At 47.5% G+C, this 19,534-nt stretch overlaps 1 protein-coding gene across 3 annotated transcripts in view; it reads right to left on the bottom strand.

Annotated features, from left to right (window-relative positions):
• The window catches only part of CHD6 (chromodomain helicase DNA binding protein 6), a 140,059-nt gene that overhangs the window by 29,421 nt on the left and 91,104 nt on the right, over nucleotides 1-19,534 (bottom strand). For all 3 annotated transcript variants that reach the window (XM_032838476.1, XM_032838479.1, XM_032838477.1), the window contains exons 20-26: nucleotides 19,007-19,209; nucleotides 18,128-18,327; nucleotides 17,274-17,433; nucleotides 12,418-12,507; nucleotides 10,167-10,270; nucleotides 4,916-5,045; nucleotides 3,071-3,131 (exon numbers count right to left, since the gene is read on the bottom strand). In XM_032838476.1, coding sequence (XP_032694367.1) covers nucleotides 3,071-3,131; nucleotides 4,916-5,045; nucleotides 10,167-10,270; nucleotides 12,418-12,507; nucleotides 17,274-17,433; nucleotides 18,128-18,327; nucleotides 19,007-19,209 — 948 coding nt within the window. The remainder of the gene's footprint in view (nucleotides 1-3,070; nucleotides 3,132-4,915; nucleotides 5,046-10,166; nucleotides 10,271-12,417; nucleotides 12,508-17,273; nucleotides 17,434-18,127; nucleotides 18,328-19,006; nucleotides 19,210-19,534) is intronic.

Here is a 19,534-nt window from a genome sequence, read left to right as displayed (position 1 = left end):
TAGAGTAGGATTCATAATATTAAAACTCCCTCAAAAAGGATTCTCCAGGATGGTTTCATGGGAGGATGCTACTAAACATTTAAAAAAAATTAATACCAATTCTCGACAACCTCTATCAGAAAACAGTTGGAGGCAACACCCAATTCATTTATAAAGTTAACATTACACTGGTATCAAAAGCAGACAAAGATAGTACTGAAAGACAACTACAGACCAACATTCCTCATGAATATAGATGCAAAAATCCTTAACAAAATATTAGCAAATAGAATTTAACAATAAGAAAATAAAAGAATTTAACAATAAGAATCATACACCATGACTGAATGGCATTTATCCCAGTTTATCCAGGGACGCAAAGCTGATTCAATATTTGAAAATCAGTCGATGTAATCTACCACAGTAAAAGCTAAATAAGAAAAATCACACAATCATATTAATCGGTGCAAAAATTTATCTGACAAAATTCAACATCTATTCATGATAAAAATTCTCAGAAAACTAGGGATACAAGGAAATGCCTCATATTCAATAAAGACAACCTTCAAAAAACCTAGACCTAGCATTATACTTAATGATGAAAGACTGAATGTCTTCCTCCTTAATATCAGGAACAAGGTCAAGAACGTCTGCTCTCAGCATTCATTCAACACAGTCCCAGAAGCTTCAGACAGTGCAATATAGCAAGAAAGAGAAATGTAAAGCATATATGTCAGAAAAGAAGAAATAACACTACCCTTATTTGCAGATGATAGGATTGCTGACATAGAAAATCATAAAATACCTTAAATTGAAATAGAGCTGATCAAGTTTGCAGGATACAAGATAAACATAAATATCCCATTTACAATCACACCAAAGGAAATGAAATACTTAGGTGTAAATCTACAAACATGTACAGAAATTGTTCTCTGTAAAACTATAAAATAGTGATGAAAGAAATCAGAGCTTGAAATCAATGGGGAGATATATAGTAAGATTCAATACAGTAAAGGTCAATTCTGAAAGGGATATATGGGTTTAATGCAATTCCTAGCAAGATTCCGGCAAGAACTTCTGTAGATATAGATAAGAGTGTTCTAAAATTTATATGAAAAGGCAAAAGAATAAGAAAAGCCAAAACAATTTTGAAAAAGAAGTGGGAAGAATCAGTCTATCCAATTTTAAGATTTCCGATATAGCTACAATAATTGATACTACATGCTACCTGCAGAGGGGTAGGTAAGTCCAACAATGGAGCAGAACAGAGAAGCCTGAAATCGATCCACACAAATCCGCTCAACTGATACTTCGACAAAGGTGTAAAAGCAACGTAATGTAGAAAAGATAGTTTTTTTGTTGGTTTGTTTTTTGTTTTTTTTTTTAAGATAGCTCTTTAAAACAAATGGTTCTAGAGCAACCGGCCAGCAACAGGTTAAAAAAAAGAACCTGAATCTAATGCTCTCCATTTACATGAAAACTAACGTAATATGGACCACAGAATTACATGTTAAACCTAAGGAACTTTTAGTAGAAAGCAAAGAAGAAAACCTTTGAGATCCACAGAAAGGCAGAATTCTTACACTTAAAACCAAAAGCATGACCCATAAAAAGAGAAATTGGTAAGTTGGACTTCCTCAAAATTAAAAACTGTTACTCTGTGAAAGACAATGTAAACAGGATAAAAAGACAAACAACCGGTGGGAGAAAGTACTCGCCAACCACATGTCTGACAAAAGCCTGGTATGTGGATTACATAAAGAGCTCTCAAATACCAACAGGAAAACAAAGAAACAAACAATGCAATTAGAAAATGGGCAAAAGACACGATGAAACATTTCACTGAAGAGGCTTAAAGATGGCAATTAAGCCTATAAAAAGACGTTAAACATCATCGGTTATTAGGGAAATGTAAATTAAAACTACAACCAGATATCACTATACACCTATCAGAATGGCTCGATTACAATGATGACAACACCAAAAGCCAACAAAAGATGAGGAGAAAGTGGACCAACCGCTCCTGTGGGGCTGGCGGCAATGTGAAGGGGTATGGCCACGCTGGAAACAGCTTGGCAGTTTATCTTATTTTATTTAATTCTTTAAGATTTTATTTGTTTATTTGACAGAAATCACAAGTAGGCAGAGAGGCAGGCAGAGAGAGAGGGGAAAGCAAACTCCCTGCCGAGCAGAGAGCCAGGACCCTGGGATCATGACCTGAGCTGAAGGCAGAGGCTTTAACCCACTGAGCCACCCAGGTGCCCCAACTTGGCAGTTTAAAAATACAACTAAACATGCAGTAACTGTATCATCCAGAAACTGTACTTATGGACATTTATCCCACAGAAACGGGAATGCATGGTCATGCAAAATCTGTGCACAGATGCTTCTAAAGGTATTTCTAACAGTCAGAAACTGGAGACAATGCAGACTCCTGCACTCGGACATCCAGACCATGGGCTGCTACAGAGCAATGAAGAGCAGGGCAGTACTGTTACAGAAACCAACCTGCAGGAGTCACAGGGGATTATGATGGATGACAAAAGCTAACCCCCTAGGGCCCCTTATTGTTATGATTCCATTTAATAATATATATTCTTAAATTCTTAGTACGTATCTTAAGAAATAATCTTAAAGTAACGAATTATAGAAATGGAGAACAGGTTAGTGGTCACCACCAATTACAAAGGGGGCAAAGGCAGGAGGGAAGGGGATGTGGCCATCAAGGGCAGCACGAAGGATCTCTGTGGTCATAGAAACGTCCTGTATCTTGACTCTAACAACGTCAGCATCCTGGCTGTGATGCTGGACTATGGTTTTGCAAGACGTTCCCATGGGGGAACCTGGATAAAAGGGACACGGGATCACCCTGTATTGTATCTTACAGTGCATCTAAAATCTATAGTTATATCAAAATCAACTAGATTAAAGGTCAATGCAGTCTGTATGTTGACGACGTCTATAGTAAAATGCTGGGCTGAATGCAGTGCAATGGCAGCGTGGCAACCAAGCTCCCCACGCCCGCTGCTGAGACGAGGACGTGTCTCGGCCCTGAACACCGTGTGGATTACAACACAGCAGCGGGACTCACCGTTTGCTTCTGCGGGCCGTTGGACTTGTCTTCAGTGCTGTCTTCTTTATCCATGTTGCCTCTGAATGCAAGTAAAATAAAAAGCATCATGCACCACCCAGGAGCTATTCTGCAACCAGAATGTTTGCAAGAAAACCCCCTAAATCACTGACCGAAAGGAAAATTAGTGGATCCCTTTGCCCACAGGCCTCAAAATCTTGGTTTCTACCAGTGTCGTAACTGCTATGGGCAAGGACCCCCACTCAGTAGAAACTACAGCGTGAGATGATCTACTTAGACACACGGTGTCTTGCCCTCAGGTGCTCTGTGCTCGACAAGGGCACGAAGCCAGCCAGGTTCTTCCGGCAGCCCGCCACCTGGCTGCGGTCTACTGCAAGGTCGGAGGCCAGCTGTCTGACAGTGATACTGTCCCAAACAAGGTCACGACTGCCCATCAAGAGTTACCTGAACATGGGCCTTAAATATGAGGACAGACTCCAGAGGCTGAAGCCTGTGCAAATCTAGCGAGTCCAGAAGCGCTCCCAACCCTCTTCCCCCACAGCGGGGTGAAGCTTTAGGCAGAATCCCTTATGTGGTGGCAGCCACTTCCTCAGGAGGGAGCGGGGCTGCTCCTGCTAGGAAGGAAGGACATTTTGCCCTCTCAGCAGCAGACACCTACCTCGAGCTCAGCTGTCTCAAGTTTTCTGTCTTATGAGCTTAACCACTGCTGATGCCCGATCTTACATGGACTTTGAAGTGTTCCTGTCTCAAAGATTCTCATCGATGCTGCTCAGGTCCCGGAGGCAGGAGAACCTCACCTACCCTAACTACCTCTCGGATGCCCGACAAAAATGTAAGCTTTCCGCCATATCCATGAAGCGTGTTCCCCCGCATCTACAATCAATGCCACCACTCACCTGGGCTTCTGTTAACATCTCTCCAAATGAGTCTATTATCTGCACAGAGGAAATTTCTCTTTGGAGCAGAGAATGTTCTAGTAGCTAAAATGTTCATCACGGGTAAAGGACAGATGGAAAATCCATTTCACCCTTTTCTTGGCCTTAGCAAGTGGTCAGGAGCTCCTGGCAGTGCAGGTACCCCTGGCTGGGCCTGGCCACAGCCCTAGGCAATGCAAAGCAGTATCTGCTACTTTTGGGGAGAAGATCAGCTCAAAGCTTACCAAACACAAGCTAAGAGATAACATAAAATATTTCCCTTTAAATATATATATATATATTTCCACACACACACATATGTGTGGGTATGTGTATGTGCGTATGTATAGGTGCACCGCAGTTTATGGCCATTTATTTAGCTTTCCAACAAATTTACACATTTGGGGGCTATGCCAACAGTAAGTAAAACTCAGCCAAAGGAGATGCTTCTATGCTTTTTTGCACACAACCCATAAATAAGGCCTGGGTGCCACAGCCATGAAGCAGTGGCTCCTAAATTCACCGAACGCATGAACAATGCATTCTGAAATGCTGTCAGGATTTCATCGGAGGAATTTCAAGGTCACGAAGACTGTACTCGCGGTGCCTCTTAGCTTTTTGCCAGGTATGAGAGGTCTGAATTCCTCCTCAAGAATCCCCTGACCAGACAACAGATGAATAGGGTAGGATGGTGGACAGCTTGAGGAACCCAGGAATAAAAGAACTAGTTTTGGTTCAAAATGCTTAGAAGTCCAAGAAAAGGTCCGAGATGTAACAGGATCTAGCAACTGCGGCAGTCCTGGAAAGTGGTTCTAGCATGGCAAGATTTAAGGGACATGCTGGGCTGTGAGAAGAGACTGTGAGAATGCTGGATGTCCAAAGAGCAGGTCAGAGAGTCATGGCATAATATGTCACATCACGGATGGCTCACCTTTCAGGAATGTCCGACGTCCCATCCGTAACACCCTGTTCTGCAGAAAGGGACTTCTCATCTGGCATCCCAACTTTCTCTAGGAAGCAAAGCGCTGGGTCTGCTCGCATGGCATTGTACCTCTCATACCCTGATCAGGGGTAACGAGAAATGTCAGAAGTCATGTCAGAACTCACCAATTCTCCCCTGGGCTCTGCACAATCACTGTTTCCCTTATTGAGTGAAAAATAAAACAATCAGAAACACTATTTAAGATTAACTGAATTCTGTAAGATTTCCTATCAGAAGAAGATCCTTGAGCTAAAGTAGATACCTATGAGTAAGTGTTTGACCAAAAATAAAAGCTGACGTAAATGTTCTGTGTCCGTGAAGAGACACAAGGTACAGATGTAATGCTCACTTGTTTACTTCTTTTGGACAGCAAAAGGGACCAGGCAAGTTGGTTTTGCAACTTGTTCCTCTCAACCCCCAACTCTGGACATATTGTTACCCCCTGATGGGCTTGTTTTCTGACAGTCTGATTTTCTCCCATGTCTTAGAAACAGAAACTGAACCAAGTGATGGATACAAGGGATAAAATACAAGGAGGCCTACGGTGATTGTTAATCAGATTAAAAGTGATTTATTGCCTCCATATTCATCAACTCAGTATGAAATCCTAATCCACTGGTCAGGGCTTTGGAATTACCTCTCACCACATCCCCAAAGTCAAACAGAGAATGAGTATATTTCACTCAGAAGAGACCCCTGGAAGGGAGCCAAAACAATGAAATAACATCACTTTTACTTTGATAATCCCAGGCATGAGAATTTTTGTGTTTTGTTTTTTTTTTTAACTGAATGGAATATAATTTGATAACAAGACAGGATCTGGTCACAGAAAAGATCCAAATCTATTTTTATAGCAAACTGGAAACACTTTCGAGATGGTCAAAACCCTTTCTGCATCGCTCCCAGGAAACAAGGTCCATTTCCAGCTCTGCAGCATGTACAGAGAGGGCCCATCGCAGGTGACGGAGAACCCGCACGGGTGCTAATAACAGACTCGGGTTTACTTTGCTGGGTGTGCAGCCTCCATGCTGGCTTCTGTTCCCTCATCCGTATGGCTGGAGTTTTGTCCTCCACCCCGCAGGCAGCACCCGGCTCTCCCAACGAGCCGCAGGTACTTCATCTTTTAATCCAAAGTGACTCTTCTGCCGTCTCGGTGACAGGTGCTGCCCGCATGAGGCATATGGCAGGAGAAACTGTGAGGCCTTATGTTCTTTATTTGCTGTTTCTTAAGATGATTACTGGATTATTGTCAGTCTCTCTCATGAGACTGTGGGCTCCTCAGGGAAAGAATCTGGCCCTGTTTTCTCATTATTACACATTCTGTATCTAGTGCGGGGCCTAACACCACACACGCACAACAGAAGATTGAATGAGGTCAGTTTTGCCCAGATTTTCTCCAATAATCATTGTAAAAGAGCCATTTGCACCCTCCTCGTGTTCTACCACAGTTTGTGGCAAAACAGGAATGTCCTCAATGCTCCTGCTGCCCTGAGGAAATTCCTGCTATCTCCACCTGCTGCTCCCCATGAAAAGAGGGGTGCTTCCTCTGACAGGTGAGAGGCTGAAAGCTTTCGCCACCAGCCTTTACACCCAAGGGAGGCTTATTGTCCGTGTGTCCTGCCCTCAGGTGCTCTGTGCTTGACAAGGGCGTGAAGCAGGCCAGGTTCTTCCTGCAGCCTACCAGCTGGCTGCGGTGCACTCTGCACTCTTTCTCTTATCTTTTGTCAGTCTGAAGACTGACAGATTCTGCATTCCTATTTCTCACTGAGCTAAGAAGCTGGAGGCAAGGAAGAGTCACTGATTCAGTGTCCTAGAAAACCCCAACAACTGCCCTGCGAGTTGCAGGCCCGCTAAGAGCAACGCCAATAAACAGAGTAGGTGACAGCCTTTGAGGGGTACGGGCTGCTTGTCTCTTCAGTCTAGAAGCTCCTTTCTAAGAATGTCAACAGGAATGCTAAACTTCGTATCCTAATACAAACTGCGTAAATCCAGGCTGCCTTAGAGGGCACAGAGAGCTACCAAGAGCATCACTCAGAACTGGTTTGCTGCAGGGCCCTTCTTGCTGCAAACAACCAAAGGTGCAGGCAAGTCTCTTACTGGGGTTAGCTCAGACACGGAACCATGGCTCTACCCCTCTGATCTGCTCATAGCAGGGTATGTCTGGGGTGGCCTGCAGGAGCCATGGAACTTCAGACACTGGACGGCTGTGTTTCTTCACAAAGAAAATGGTGGCAGCATCACAGCTCATATTTAGGTCTCCATGAGATGGAAACAGAGGCAGAGGGCTTCCCGAAACAAATTCCTGAAAAGTGAACACCACACAGCTTGGCCTTCTGAGAACCTCATACCTCTACCAGCTGCTGGGTATCTGGGGACTCGACTGTCACCTGGTAAGACCTGTTGTGTGGGCTAAGTTACACAGGGGTGGCTGGTACGTTGTCTAGATGAGGATGGGTCTAAGGCTACACTCACGGAATGTTTGATGGGTAGCATCCAGTCAGGGGGAGCATGTGATCTGGATTCTGGAAGCCTCCAAGGAGGACGAGTCCATGAAGTCAGCCACAGGCATCTGCCCCATGTAGTCTGGGTAGATCCAATGTCAACATTCAACTGAACAGGGCTGAGTGCGCATGTGTGGCTTAGGTCCTGTCCCCCAGTGCTGGGTACACCTTACAGTGTCTGAAGTCGTCATACGCCACAACCAGCCACTTCAGGCATCATGCACCTGCCCCCTAAGACTGCTGAGTTCACCTCAACTGGCAATCTGGGGGAATCTGAATGGAATGGGTGATGCATCATCTTAGGACCTCAGGAAAATGATCAGCTTAGGAATGATTCACTTAGACCCTCCCAAACTGCTTCAGGAAGCAGAACAGTTTTAGGTATGGAAGTGACCTCTGACACCATCTGGCTGACCCCTGAACATTTCTAATGTAAGACTAAGAGAGATCAACTGCTTAATCCTACTACCCTAAAGCCGGCTCAGGGATGATAAAGTTAGTAGGTATGGTGCCAGTGCTAACTTGCCTTTCCTACAAGAGAAACAAACGGTCTTGTGCCCCCTTGGAGTCGTGTCCTCTGATGTATTCTGAGGCCACACTGTTGGCCACATCTTCCTCATGAACTACACCCACCATCGTTGTGCAAAGACCCTCTTTATCCCAAACTATCCTTCCTTCCTTCAAGACCTTTGGTAGGATACGGACTTCACCATACCAGGTCTTCTAGGTCTTCCGTGCTCGGTTTCTGGCTGTTGTTAAGTATCTGCCTGGCACACCTTGCTTTACCCTCACATGGCAACCACCTTCTCTCTTCCACCTCATTTTCCATCTCTGCTTCCCTGGGCCAAAGAGCCTTTTCTTGCCCTCTTTTCCTGGAGGGGTCTGTTTCCTTTCTCTGTGTGGGCATCAGAAACCCAGTCCCTCTGGTTTGCTGTCCTGGCAGTGAGCTTTCAGCTCTGGCTTTAAGTGACCTCTAAATTCGGGGATTTCCCTTTATTTGTTTCATGGGCAGCCGGGTAGTTTCACGTTATTGTCCTAACCTATCCAGGCCTTCTGTATGTCTGTGGCGTGTGTGTGCTGGCTCGGAGGAGGGACGGAGGGGAAGTGTGTAGATTCTGTCTGCCATCCTGCTGGGGCTTCATGTTGTGTCCCCTTTCTCCCTCACGTTCTCTCTTCCAAGGGTGTGGCCATGTGCCCTAAAACTACCACTGAAATGAAACACTGGGTCAACAGACTTTCTTGCACACCAAGTTCAGATGCTCTAATGTGGCTGCTTCTAGCAACTGGTCTTTGGGTTCCTTCCCAAATTAGATAAACCAAGTTTTGGCTGCACCGTGGTTCCCTGAGCTCAGCAGAGAGGTCATGTGTTTCTTCCCAACTTCAGCGCTGAGTTCCTGCACAGCCCTGCACTGTCCCAAAGAGGAACCACATGTGGTTATTTAAATTTCAATTAAAATTACATAAAATTAGGAATACAGCTGCTCACATGTATCAATCATATTTCAATAGTCACATGTGGCCGGTGGATTCCACAGTGGACAGTGCAGAGACAGGACACTTCTTCCATCATCACAGGTAGTTCTAATGAACAGCACTGCTCATCCTAACCCCAGTGGTTTGACAAAAGGGCTCTGGGTGGCACTGGGCCTTCCACTCTAACACCAGAATCCAAGTGTTGATGGGATTCCTCATTAAAGTAAGTATAGGCATAGCTGTTACGTGATTGGCTGGCCTCCAAACGTGGAATTCCACTGACGACGCGTACCTGAGAAAGTTAACTCTCCAAAGGGAGAGGAATAAGTAATAGCAGAATAGTACTAAACATCTCCTCCGCTTCTATCTACTGCTTAGCCCTGCCCTAGGCGGTCTACAGACCTGCTCTCACTGAATCTTCAAACAACCCTCTCTAGCTGGGCTGCTTTGATACTATCCCATGGTACAGGTGAGGAAACTGGTCAGAGAAATTTATGATTTGTTCAAGGTCTTAAATTTAGTAAGTGGCGAACTGACAGTCAAAGTCAGATACGACCAACTCTCCCTACTCTGAATCCTCTCCAATTTAAGATTTCAGTTATTTACCAAGCAAGGAAGGGATCTACCAGGCACATTACACTGTCACATGGCACTTCCATCATTGACCCTGACCGCTGGCTGAGGGCAGGGACAGGTGCTTAGGACACTGCCAGAAGTGGGGAAAGGAGGTACTTACTTCAGTTCTTCCAAGATATTCAAAACCTCCCTCAGTCTTCTGGACTCTTGGTTACCATATTTAAAAAAAGAGGATCGTACCATCTTGTATTCTCATATTGTTACACCAATGAGGCAAAAAGATACACGCTAGAACATGTAGATTATCTAGAATGATTTTAGAATTCTACATACATATGAAACGCTAAAACCTAACATTTTCCCTATTTATTCCTTCACTCAAGAAATGCTACGTGCCTACTGTATGCCAGGAACCAGGCCAGGCGCTGGGATTCCAAGGGTGAGGGAGAACGAGGCAGGCCAAGGCCCGACAGGCTCTTTGCTGCCATAGCAGCCCTTGTGAAGCTCCTCGCCGATCCTACAAACATTCACCATATTTTCATGACTCACACATTCATCTGAGAGGACAGAGGTGAGGCTACTTTCTAGCAGAGATGTGCACAGGTTATGGAGTTTCTCAGGAAGGGGAGAGCATTTACTGAAATACACACCGTGTTTGAACACGCCTATCAGAAGGGACTTATCGGCCTCAGCATCCCACCAATCCACTGGGATCTCCACGTAGTCAATGTCAGGCAGAGGCACTTCTAGTTCCCTGTGAAAGGAAGGGTGTGGACTCAGAGTTCCTTCAATGCAGACAGAAAATAATGCAAGAACTACTGGCTGAACCCTGTATCAAGCCACATCCCTAGTCACATGCTAAGAGGTTGAAGTTAGGACTTAGAAGGCTGTGGGCCACGGTTTCCTAACCAGAACCTCCCCTCAACCTCATCCAGGAAGCTATTCCCACACATGTACTTACTTCCCAGGCTTCTTAGACTGGAAGGCTGACTGACACAGAACCCTGAAGCACCTCTTGGAGAACCCATCAGTATGTCTGAAACTGGGGTCCACATGTAAAATGCAGACACCCATCTTCAGTTGAGAACCACAGCAAAAGTCACCCATGTTATTGGTCAACTGAAGGTAGAACATCCCCCACACAGTCGAATTCACACATGATCAAATGCTGAAAACTCCCTTAATCATCTTGGTTCAGTAAGGAGAGATCTTGAGCACTGAGAATAAGACAGTCAGCACTGGCACATGCTGGGAGCTGAAGACAGCCTTTCAGAGTAGGTGGCACCTCCTAGCAGTGGTCTGCTGGGTCAAAACTGATCACTAACTCCACTGCTCCTGGCCAAAGGGATGAATGTAACTTGATCTCAGGAGCAGGCCTATAGGACTAGCAGGCCTGTACCATCAGCCCCTCACTGAATTCTGTCCATGTTCTGAAAGCTCACATGGACCCTCGGTTCACTGTCTTCATTTGAGCATCATCCTTACTTTAAGGCTTTGGGTCTGGGGGAGAAAAATCCACCTGATGGCTCCTCTCTCCCACCTCCCAGCTGTCTGGGATGGCTCCTCTGTAGCATCTTAAGTTTCTTCTTCCAACAGGCTCTTCTTGTGACACACGGCTAACTGCCCCTCCCCAGGCCCAGCTCCCTCAGTGGGAATGGCGGTCCAGGGTCCTACGTTTCCAGGCAATGCTCCCTATCTGGCTCCACTGTAGGGCCCACTGGTCTGCCAGGGTGTGACCATGAGCTGAATGACTTTTCTGGAATGAATGCTTTTTAATTCCTCATGGCACAATAAGGGCCAATGACAGCCAAGATTGAGGAGAAGAGAAAGGAGGGAAGGGTGTGGGTAATGGACTCTCCATGTTCTATCCAGATCCCTCCATCTACGTGTTCTAAGAAAGCATGGCAGGATAAGAAAATTCAGGTAGATTACTTCTGCCAGATAACACCTCATAGAAATCATCAGGTTGAATTCTGTTGCATTTCAATGACCCATAAATTGAACCTTTTCACCAAAGCACTCAACCTCCTTAAACCCATTAGAAATAACTACAGTAACTACAGAAAACATTATCAAGTAATGATGGTCATTGTAATGGTTGCTCCCCACTACAAATTGCCCCGTGGGTAGGATGGTCAATGTCCTTTACCGCTCTCCTTCTTTATTACCCTGTGACCACTAAAGCCATCAGCACTGCCCAATGGACAGAAAGAAGAAGAAGAAACCATGGCCATAGGTAATCTCAAAGCAAAGATGAAATCCCACCCCCTCTGGTTTTCTCCAGCAATGACAGGCATTGTAGAGGACTAGAACAAAGAGCCTATCTGGGGAAGGGGAAGGAGGCTGCCTGGCTTTATCTAGTGGTAACTGGGAGCATGGCGGCCTCATTCTCTGAAATCTTGGGAGAGTTCCGCAGGATTCTACAGATTTAGACACTTATTTACAAAACTAAGGTGCAAACAATCAAACAGGGCACTAGGTATTGTAAGTATAATTAGCAAATACAGAGAACTCCCCAAATGTGGAAGAGCACTGTGGCCAAGAGTGGGATTCTGACCAAAACGCCCAGCACACACCTGTCGCACCGAATGTATCAGGGTATGAATACTTGTACCTCAGTGACAAGCTAAGGCAGAGAAATGACTGTTCAATGTTACACCACCACTGGGAAAAGCAAACCAACTCAAGACCTCACCAAGAGCTGTGCTGCGGAGAAACGGTTTCTCCTTCATTTTGCGTGGAAGGGCCCTGCCTGCCCTACCGTGCAGGTAACTGACCCTGGGCTGGGTGCGAACACGGGCCTCCAGGAGCACGGGAGGCTTTGTCCTTCGCTGAGAATAGGCCCCGTGTGGCAGCTCTGTAGCACTGAGAGCTCAGAGAGCTCCAGCTGACTTGGTTTACCTGGCAGGGGTTCCTTCAAACGCTTTCTCAGCTGCCTCTCCCAGTATTTCAGCTTTTAGGTAGTAGAGCATCCGGACTCGCAAAAGTACCCTGTGGGAGGTGAACACATGAATGCACAGGTGTCAGAGCCACGAGCTGCCTGTAACCTGCCACCCCAGGTGGATGCCGGGAAATTCCGGGTGTTCCCACGTTATTTGTAACGGGAAGTAATATACGAGAAAGCACTAGAAAAACGAAACCCAACGTACTGATGACAGATGCTACCAGGATTATCCCCACTTTACATGGAAAAATGCATCTCACCATCACCTGCTGGGTCACCCTGTGAGCCCTGGGCGGCAGCAGAAACACGGTTCCCCGGGCTCTATGAAAGCGTACTCAATCCTCCCACAGGGGCCTCTTGGGCAGTGCCGTCCCGAGAGGCTGGTTAACATTTTCTCATTTACTGAAGAGCAGGTCAGGCTGAATGGTGCTGCCTTCAGTTTCACCTGCACACAGTTACACCGGGTATTTAGGACTCTTTTTCACGGCAACTGCTAGGATATACCACGTCTTTCCTCCTGAGGGGCTCAGTTCCCTGGATTCTGCACGGAGCACATTCAAGCTCCGAGGGCAGGCACCAAACGTGTTCGAGACAAGGCGATTAAGCAAGTATTGGTTGGGCAACTACTGTGTGCTGGGCTCCATGCTGGGTTCCGTGAGGCACACGACGAACGTAAGGGATTTGGCCCTGTTCTGGACGTGTCCACAGCATCTAACTGTGAGATGAGACCAACCAGGAAAGAATCACAGCACAGAAGAAGAGCTGGGGGGAGAGGGTGGGGAAGGCTCGAAGGACACGGAACCAGGCTAAAAGGGAGGGCAGGCACGGAGACGTTGCCCGCGGAAAGGAGATGCTTCACATGCGCAGCAGAGTTGCTAAGGGCTTTCAAAGGGGACTGGTAACCTGTTCAAAACCAGGCAGGAGTAAAGGCCAGCTACTGTTAAAAATAAAGTCCCATTTACATATACAGGAACTGACCTCCACAGAAGTTATTTTAAAAAGAGAGAGAAAGAGGGCACAGAGCACAAATAGTATGTAAAATGCATGTTATTTTAGGGAAGATAAAAGAAGGCTGTGCATTCACCTAAGCTGGTCCATACCCAGAATATCTCTGGAAGAACCAGGTTAGCAGTGGTTGCCTCTGGGGGGCAGGGAATGGGAATTGGAGGAGGGAGGAAAGGTTATTTTTGACAATTTTTAAAAAATATATAAAGTGGCACTGTGGGCTTGAGTTGTAGGTGGCAAAAGACAAAGTAGAAGTTTCAGAATGGAAAAAAACCCACTTATATTTCTGGTATGCCATTCCTTACCTCAGCTGTCCGTTAACTCAAATGATTTTGAGATTTATTTTTTAAGAGTTCAGATAGTAACAACTCTGAAGAACTTAAAACAGTCACTGACCCTTCTACCTTGCTGACAGCAGCTGCTGGCCTCCTCAGTAAGAACCGGAATGAGGAGGCCTTGGGAATGGAAATCCTGCCTGGTTAGAGCTAGCCCAATTGGAGGAAGCTTCTCCTGAAAATGAAAGAGCTGTCTCTATTTTTCTTTTCTTTCTTTCTTTTTTTAATCTTTTTTTTTTTAAATTTATTTTCAGCATAACAGTATTGTTTTTGTACTACACCCAGTGCTCCATGCAGTCCGTGCCCTCTCTAATACCCACCACCTGGTTCCCCCAACCTCCCATCCCCCCACCTCTTCAAACCCTTCAGATTGTTTTTCAGAGTCCATTGTCTCTGTCTCTATTTTTCTAAACAGAGATGTGTTGATACTTGGAAAAATCTACAGCACAAGGGAATAGAATTTAAAGTAAATAGTATTCACTTTTCTCTAAATGAGAAGCAAATCAGTTTGGAGGATGGATGGGGCAACCCTCCCCAAGTGAGAGGATAATCCCAGTTGACATCTAAACTCAAAGGGAAGGAGAACTGGGGTAGGTTTGTAATACCCTCACTTGAGTCCAACAAAACCCATTAATATTTGGGTGGCATCATTGCCCTTTCCTTCATCTCTTTCTTGAAAACAAAAACAAAAACTCTATAACATTTTGTTGATATGAACTGTATTTCCAGAAAGTGCACTTTAGGTAAACGTATAGCTAGATGAATTTCCACAAACTGAACACAAACTGTGACTCTAGGACCGCGATCAGGAAGCAGAACATGTCAGCAGAAGGTTCCCTGGGTCCCCTTCCAGTCACTACTTCCACCCTCAAATGGATGACCACTCTCCTGACTTACAGCTTGGATCTGAAGCAGTTGTTCTTTTAACTTTTTAAAATTCTCCTGATGACAATTTCCTGTCCCTAAATACTATGCTTCCACTACTACTGAACAATGCTTTGGGCGCTGACTACTGGCAGTGTGTGTTGGCTCCCTTAGTCCAAACAGCAGTGCTAAGAGATGGGACTGTTATCATCTTCATTTTCTAGATGAAGGAAAAAGAAGGCACAGAGAGGTTAAGTCATGCCCCCGCTGAGAGGTAAGAGGGCCGGGGTTTAAATCCAAGCCGCTGACCTCACAGCCTGTCTTAAACTTTATCAGGTGCTGGAATGGCAATACATTTGCTAACAGAGCCCACAATTCTAAAAGCACACAGTCCAGTCTTGCTGCAGAAAGTCTGCCTGTTCTCCAAGGTGCCCCAAGGCAGAACGAGGACCCCAGACCAATGGGTGGAAGTCTCAAGGAAGCAGATTTTAGATTCGATATACAAAGGACGATTAATTGGAATCATCTGGTAATGAAATGAGCCTTGCTGAGAAATGGTAAGCAAGGGGCCTTCCCGTCAGCAGGAAGGCTCAGGCACAGGCTGAAGGTTCCCTGCGGGGACGGCCCACAGAACGCCCACGTTGCGTGGGGAGAGCTGCAAGGTCCCTGCCCGCTCAGAGGCTCAGAACTGAAGAGGACAGCCGTCTCCGTAAGACTCACGGTAATACATAATACTCAGCATCTCTGAACGCAGAGAAATGCTGTACTGCATTCCTTTTCAGAAAGTAAACTACACCCAACGTGGGGCTCAAACGTACAACCCCTAGATCAAGGTCGCACGCTCTGTGGACAGAGCCAGCCAGGCGCCCCTACCGCATTCCTCAATTCCCAGGCTCAGGCATGCACTCGGGAGACGTCTTGGGGGTGGTGGTTAGAAACGTTAAGGCCTTCCTCAAAAAGGTTCTGGTCACCTTCTGTGATCATCGCCGCAGCTGCCCAGGGAAGCTCTCCATCAACCTCTCCGGTTCAGCCTATTTTCAGCGCTCCACACCCACATGTACAGCTGTGAATAGAACAGCCAAATGCTGCTGCCGCTGACTTAGCAGGGCAGAAAGACCCCAGTCCTTCGTTTTGCTTTTCATCGGTCAGTGAGTGTAAGGATCCTGATTCTGTCCTGACCCAAGCGCCGTTAGCCCCCCAGCCAGCGAAGCCCGCGATCAGAGAGTTGGCGTTATTCCTTGGTCATGTCTCTCACAGTTGACCCTTTCTCCCCAGCTCACCCTCCTCTAGGTCCTCAAGATCAATATTGCAAATTATGAGAGAACACTCCTAGTTGGCCATTCAGCTCTAGGTTGACCTACTCCATCTTGCTGTTGTCAGATTAATTTTTCTCCTCAAACATCATTTTTTTACCATATGTCTCATTTGTTCAAGAAAGATGGCTGCTCAGAGTAGCAGAGCACCCCCAGTTAGCTTGCAGTGCGAGGTCTCCTGTGAGTCCTCTTACCAAGGCTGCCTCCTCTGCGTGTCCATCTGTGGTGACTCTGAGTCAGTCGTGTGAAGCCTGCTACCAGGTCCTGCCCCAGGCAGGTCCCACCATCGAGCACGGACGTGCCCTTGGATTCTCCATCTCAAAGAGCCTGTACTTCTGTGCAGACTTCTACAGTATGGGACATGAGGCCGCTCTTTAATGGTTCAGTGAGATGAAGGGAAAGGACCAGATTTCATCTATAAACAATAAAGAATACAACCCAGTGACAACCACAGGCCCATTAGGTTGATGTCAAAGGGAGGAAAGTAAACCCTATCAAAACATAGTAATTAGGAAGTTAAACTCTTACTTATCACTCAAATTCTATGGTTCTAACCAGAGGTGCGGCGGCAGAGGCCTGCTCACTGCGGAGCAGGAGTGCCAGGGTGATCACCCTCGCCAGGCCTAGGAAGCTGGAATTGGGGGGTGGGGGGGTGCATCTCCAAGGGCCCTTTAAGTTCTGACAGATTCCCCTGTACCGTGACGCGAGTGTCTGGCTCAGGTGCCCCACCTCCCCAAACTCAACTGCACAAGGGCAGTTTCATCTTCTGTCACTGTTTCCTTCACATCCCTCCCTCTGCACGGGGCTGGCCTAGGACCCAGGGATACAGGGATACACTCAAATGCGTGTCTGTCAAACATCTGGAGACACAAGCAGCAACACTGAATTAGAAGAGGAAGCAACTTAGCACCGGGGAGGGAAGAGGCTGAGAGCAGTGGCCACTAAGGTCCGTCTTCTGCTCTCCCTAACGTGACCTCAGGGGCAGAAGGAGAGAGAACAAAATCACCGGTGTCCTAACTGGATTTAGAGAGTTGAGTCAGAAAACCCTCAGGCGTACAGGCTGCGTTAGTAGAGAATCAAGGCTCTGGCGGGGAGAGGAGATGCTGCTAAACGAGTAAGACAGGCTTTATGCGACAGGATCCTGACCCAACCTAGACCACACATCCTACCGTTCCAGACGGTGCATGGAGGTAAGGATCAGCAGGAGTCCCCCACAGGCCCACGGCGATCCCAGGAGTCTGGACAGCCCGAGTGGAGCTGCTGCCAGGGGTGGGGGGGGGGCAGGGGCACACTCACTTGTTGCAGTGCTGTTTGAGGTGTTTCTTATAGCCGTCATCATGGAGGACCACCTCGGGGTTGCAGGTGGCCAGCCAGTCTGCATTCTTTAACTCTGGGAGCAGCAGCTGATTCTTTGTCTTCTTCCCCTTCCTCCCTCTGGGGACCGGAGCAGACAATCCTGGAACAGAAAGGCAGGTGGATGAGCCTAGGCAGCTTAAACATGGGGGGCAGAACAGAGCTGGGCTGGGGCTACAAAGAGGCAGCCAGGCTGTGCGTGGTGGCCCAGGATGACAGACCCCACTCCTCGGTCCACCAAGCAGTGCCGATAGTGAGGAGAAACATCTGGGCCCCAGCTCAGTCAACTCCAGGACCGCTCAGTCATGCAGTAAGGTGTACCCATACAGATCAAAACATCACCTGTGTCCCCTGGGGACCTTACAACCTGGCCAGGAGAAAAGGCACCCTTGACCTGAAACGTGAGGGTGAGCTACAGCCAGACACAGGGAAGGAGAAGCACAGCACAAGGGAAGGCACAGGCAGCTGGGACTGGGAGAACAGAGAATGGCACAAGAAAAGCCACAGCACACATGGTGGCCCCGGTTCAGAGGGGCCCTGTGATGCTCAGGTCGGTGCATGCGACTGGTACGTAGGCAACCTCGAGAGGGCCCCACTGGACTTCCACAGCACAGTGAGGGTGACACTGGGGGATTCTGGGGAGAACGGAAGGACTCGTCTTCCTCTCCCACAGCTAACATTCTCCAGTGCATCTGAGAAAGAGAAGTCTGCAAAGCAGTGACCTGGGGCAACAGGAGAAGAGGGATGGGAGCCCACAGCAGCTCCCGCCACGCAGGCACAGCCCTGCCACCGCTCACCTGAGTGGTTCTGGAGGGTCTGGGCCTGCCCATCTTTGGTAGGTGTGATCAGTTCCCAAATGAAACTCTTGATCTTCTCGTCCCCCTTGTAATGCTTGACACAGTATACCAGCAGGGCCCGGCAAATCATCTCCATGTCCTTCTCATTCAGATGCCACTTGAATCGCCCGTGAGTCAGGATGTCCTTCCACCGGCCCCAGCTGAGAGTGGAAATACAGAAGGGTGTTGGAGGGAGGAAGGGCACGCGTGCCCTCAACACTGCAGGATAAACAGGAACCCAGGGTGCTTCTTGTCCTCCGTTAGGTCTACTAATCACCCTGAGGGCTATGCCTTGAAGAAAGGTCTTCAAGGACCACATACTGTAGCACCTATGTCACTAAGGTGACCTGGACACTGAGAGCTTCCTATGGCTACCAAGATGTTAACAAGGGAGGGACGCAACTATCTGGAGCAGGGGATAAATCTGGAATTAAGAGAGTCCAGCTGCACTATTCAAAAGCAATGGTAAAGTCCCAAAAGCTAAACCTTCTATTTCTACCAGAACCAGAGCCCTGCACGAATCACGCCTAACTGCAACATCTGTAGCGTGGACTCCTCACAAATCCCTGGCGGGGGTGGGGGGGGGAGCAGGAAATCAGTACCAGGCAGCGAATTAGTAACAGAGATTTGCTGTGACAAGCACACGAGAAAACAATGGCACGTCTACAACAGGGCAGCAGAGTGTACGATGACTGAGGGAGCCACGGGCAAAAAGCACAGTTCTCTTCTGCTCTCACAGACCGTCCATCAGCCCGGAGCTTTTAGAGGTGACTGGGGAGACAAGCTAGACACATCTCAGGGACTGGAGGACAGTCACACATAGGCAAAGCCAATACCCACCCAAAGATGAGCAGGTTCTTCTCCACCCGGAAGCACTCCGCTCGGAGGTAGCGCCTAGTTTTGTCATTGAGGCGTCTGGACCTCGTGGGCCTTTCATCTGAGTCACTGTCTAGCTCGGAGAACTCCATGAGCTCATCCTCCTCAAAGGAATTGTAGTGTTTGGTCTGCTTTCTCACTCGAGGCCGGTCGATCACTAAGCTCTCCTAGAAACAGACAGGTCGGTTGGGGACAGAGGCCTTCTTTGCTCTATCCCCATCACAATGCATGCGTATCCCGTGGCCAGTCCTGGGTCCGGAGGACACACCCGGGAGAAAATCACACTCGGCCTCACCCTCCAGCAGGAAAGGCTCTTCCCCGTACATCTGCCAAGCCCACGACAAGCAGAGGGGATTCTCGGAGACTCCCTGGAGATGGCAGGTTCCCCCAAGCTGCCAGCACTGTCCACCACCACTTGCTGTTTCTGCGGTCCTGCTAGCAGAGCAGGTCTGGCGAGTAAGGCCCCCAGTGCCCGGAGTGGCGGTCCGCTCT

Source organism: Lontra canadensis, unplaced genomic scaffold, assembly GCF_010015895.1.
Source record: "Lontra canadensis isolate GAN:19392208 unplaced genomic scaffold, GSC_riverotter_1.0 scaffold105, whole genome shotgun sequence".
Classification (NCBI taxonomy): domain Eukaryota; kingdom Metazoa; phylum Chordata; class Mammalia; order Carnivora; family Mustelidae; genus Lontra; species Lontra canadensis.
Note: the sequence above shows the minus strand (reverse complement) of the source record. Positions and strands in the feature narration are given on the sequence as shown.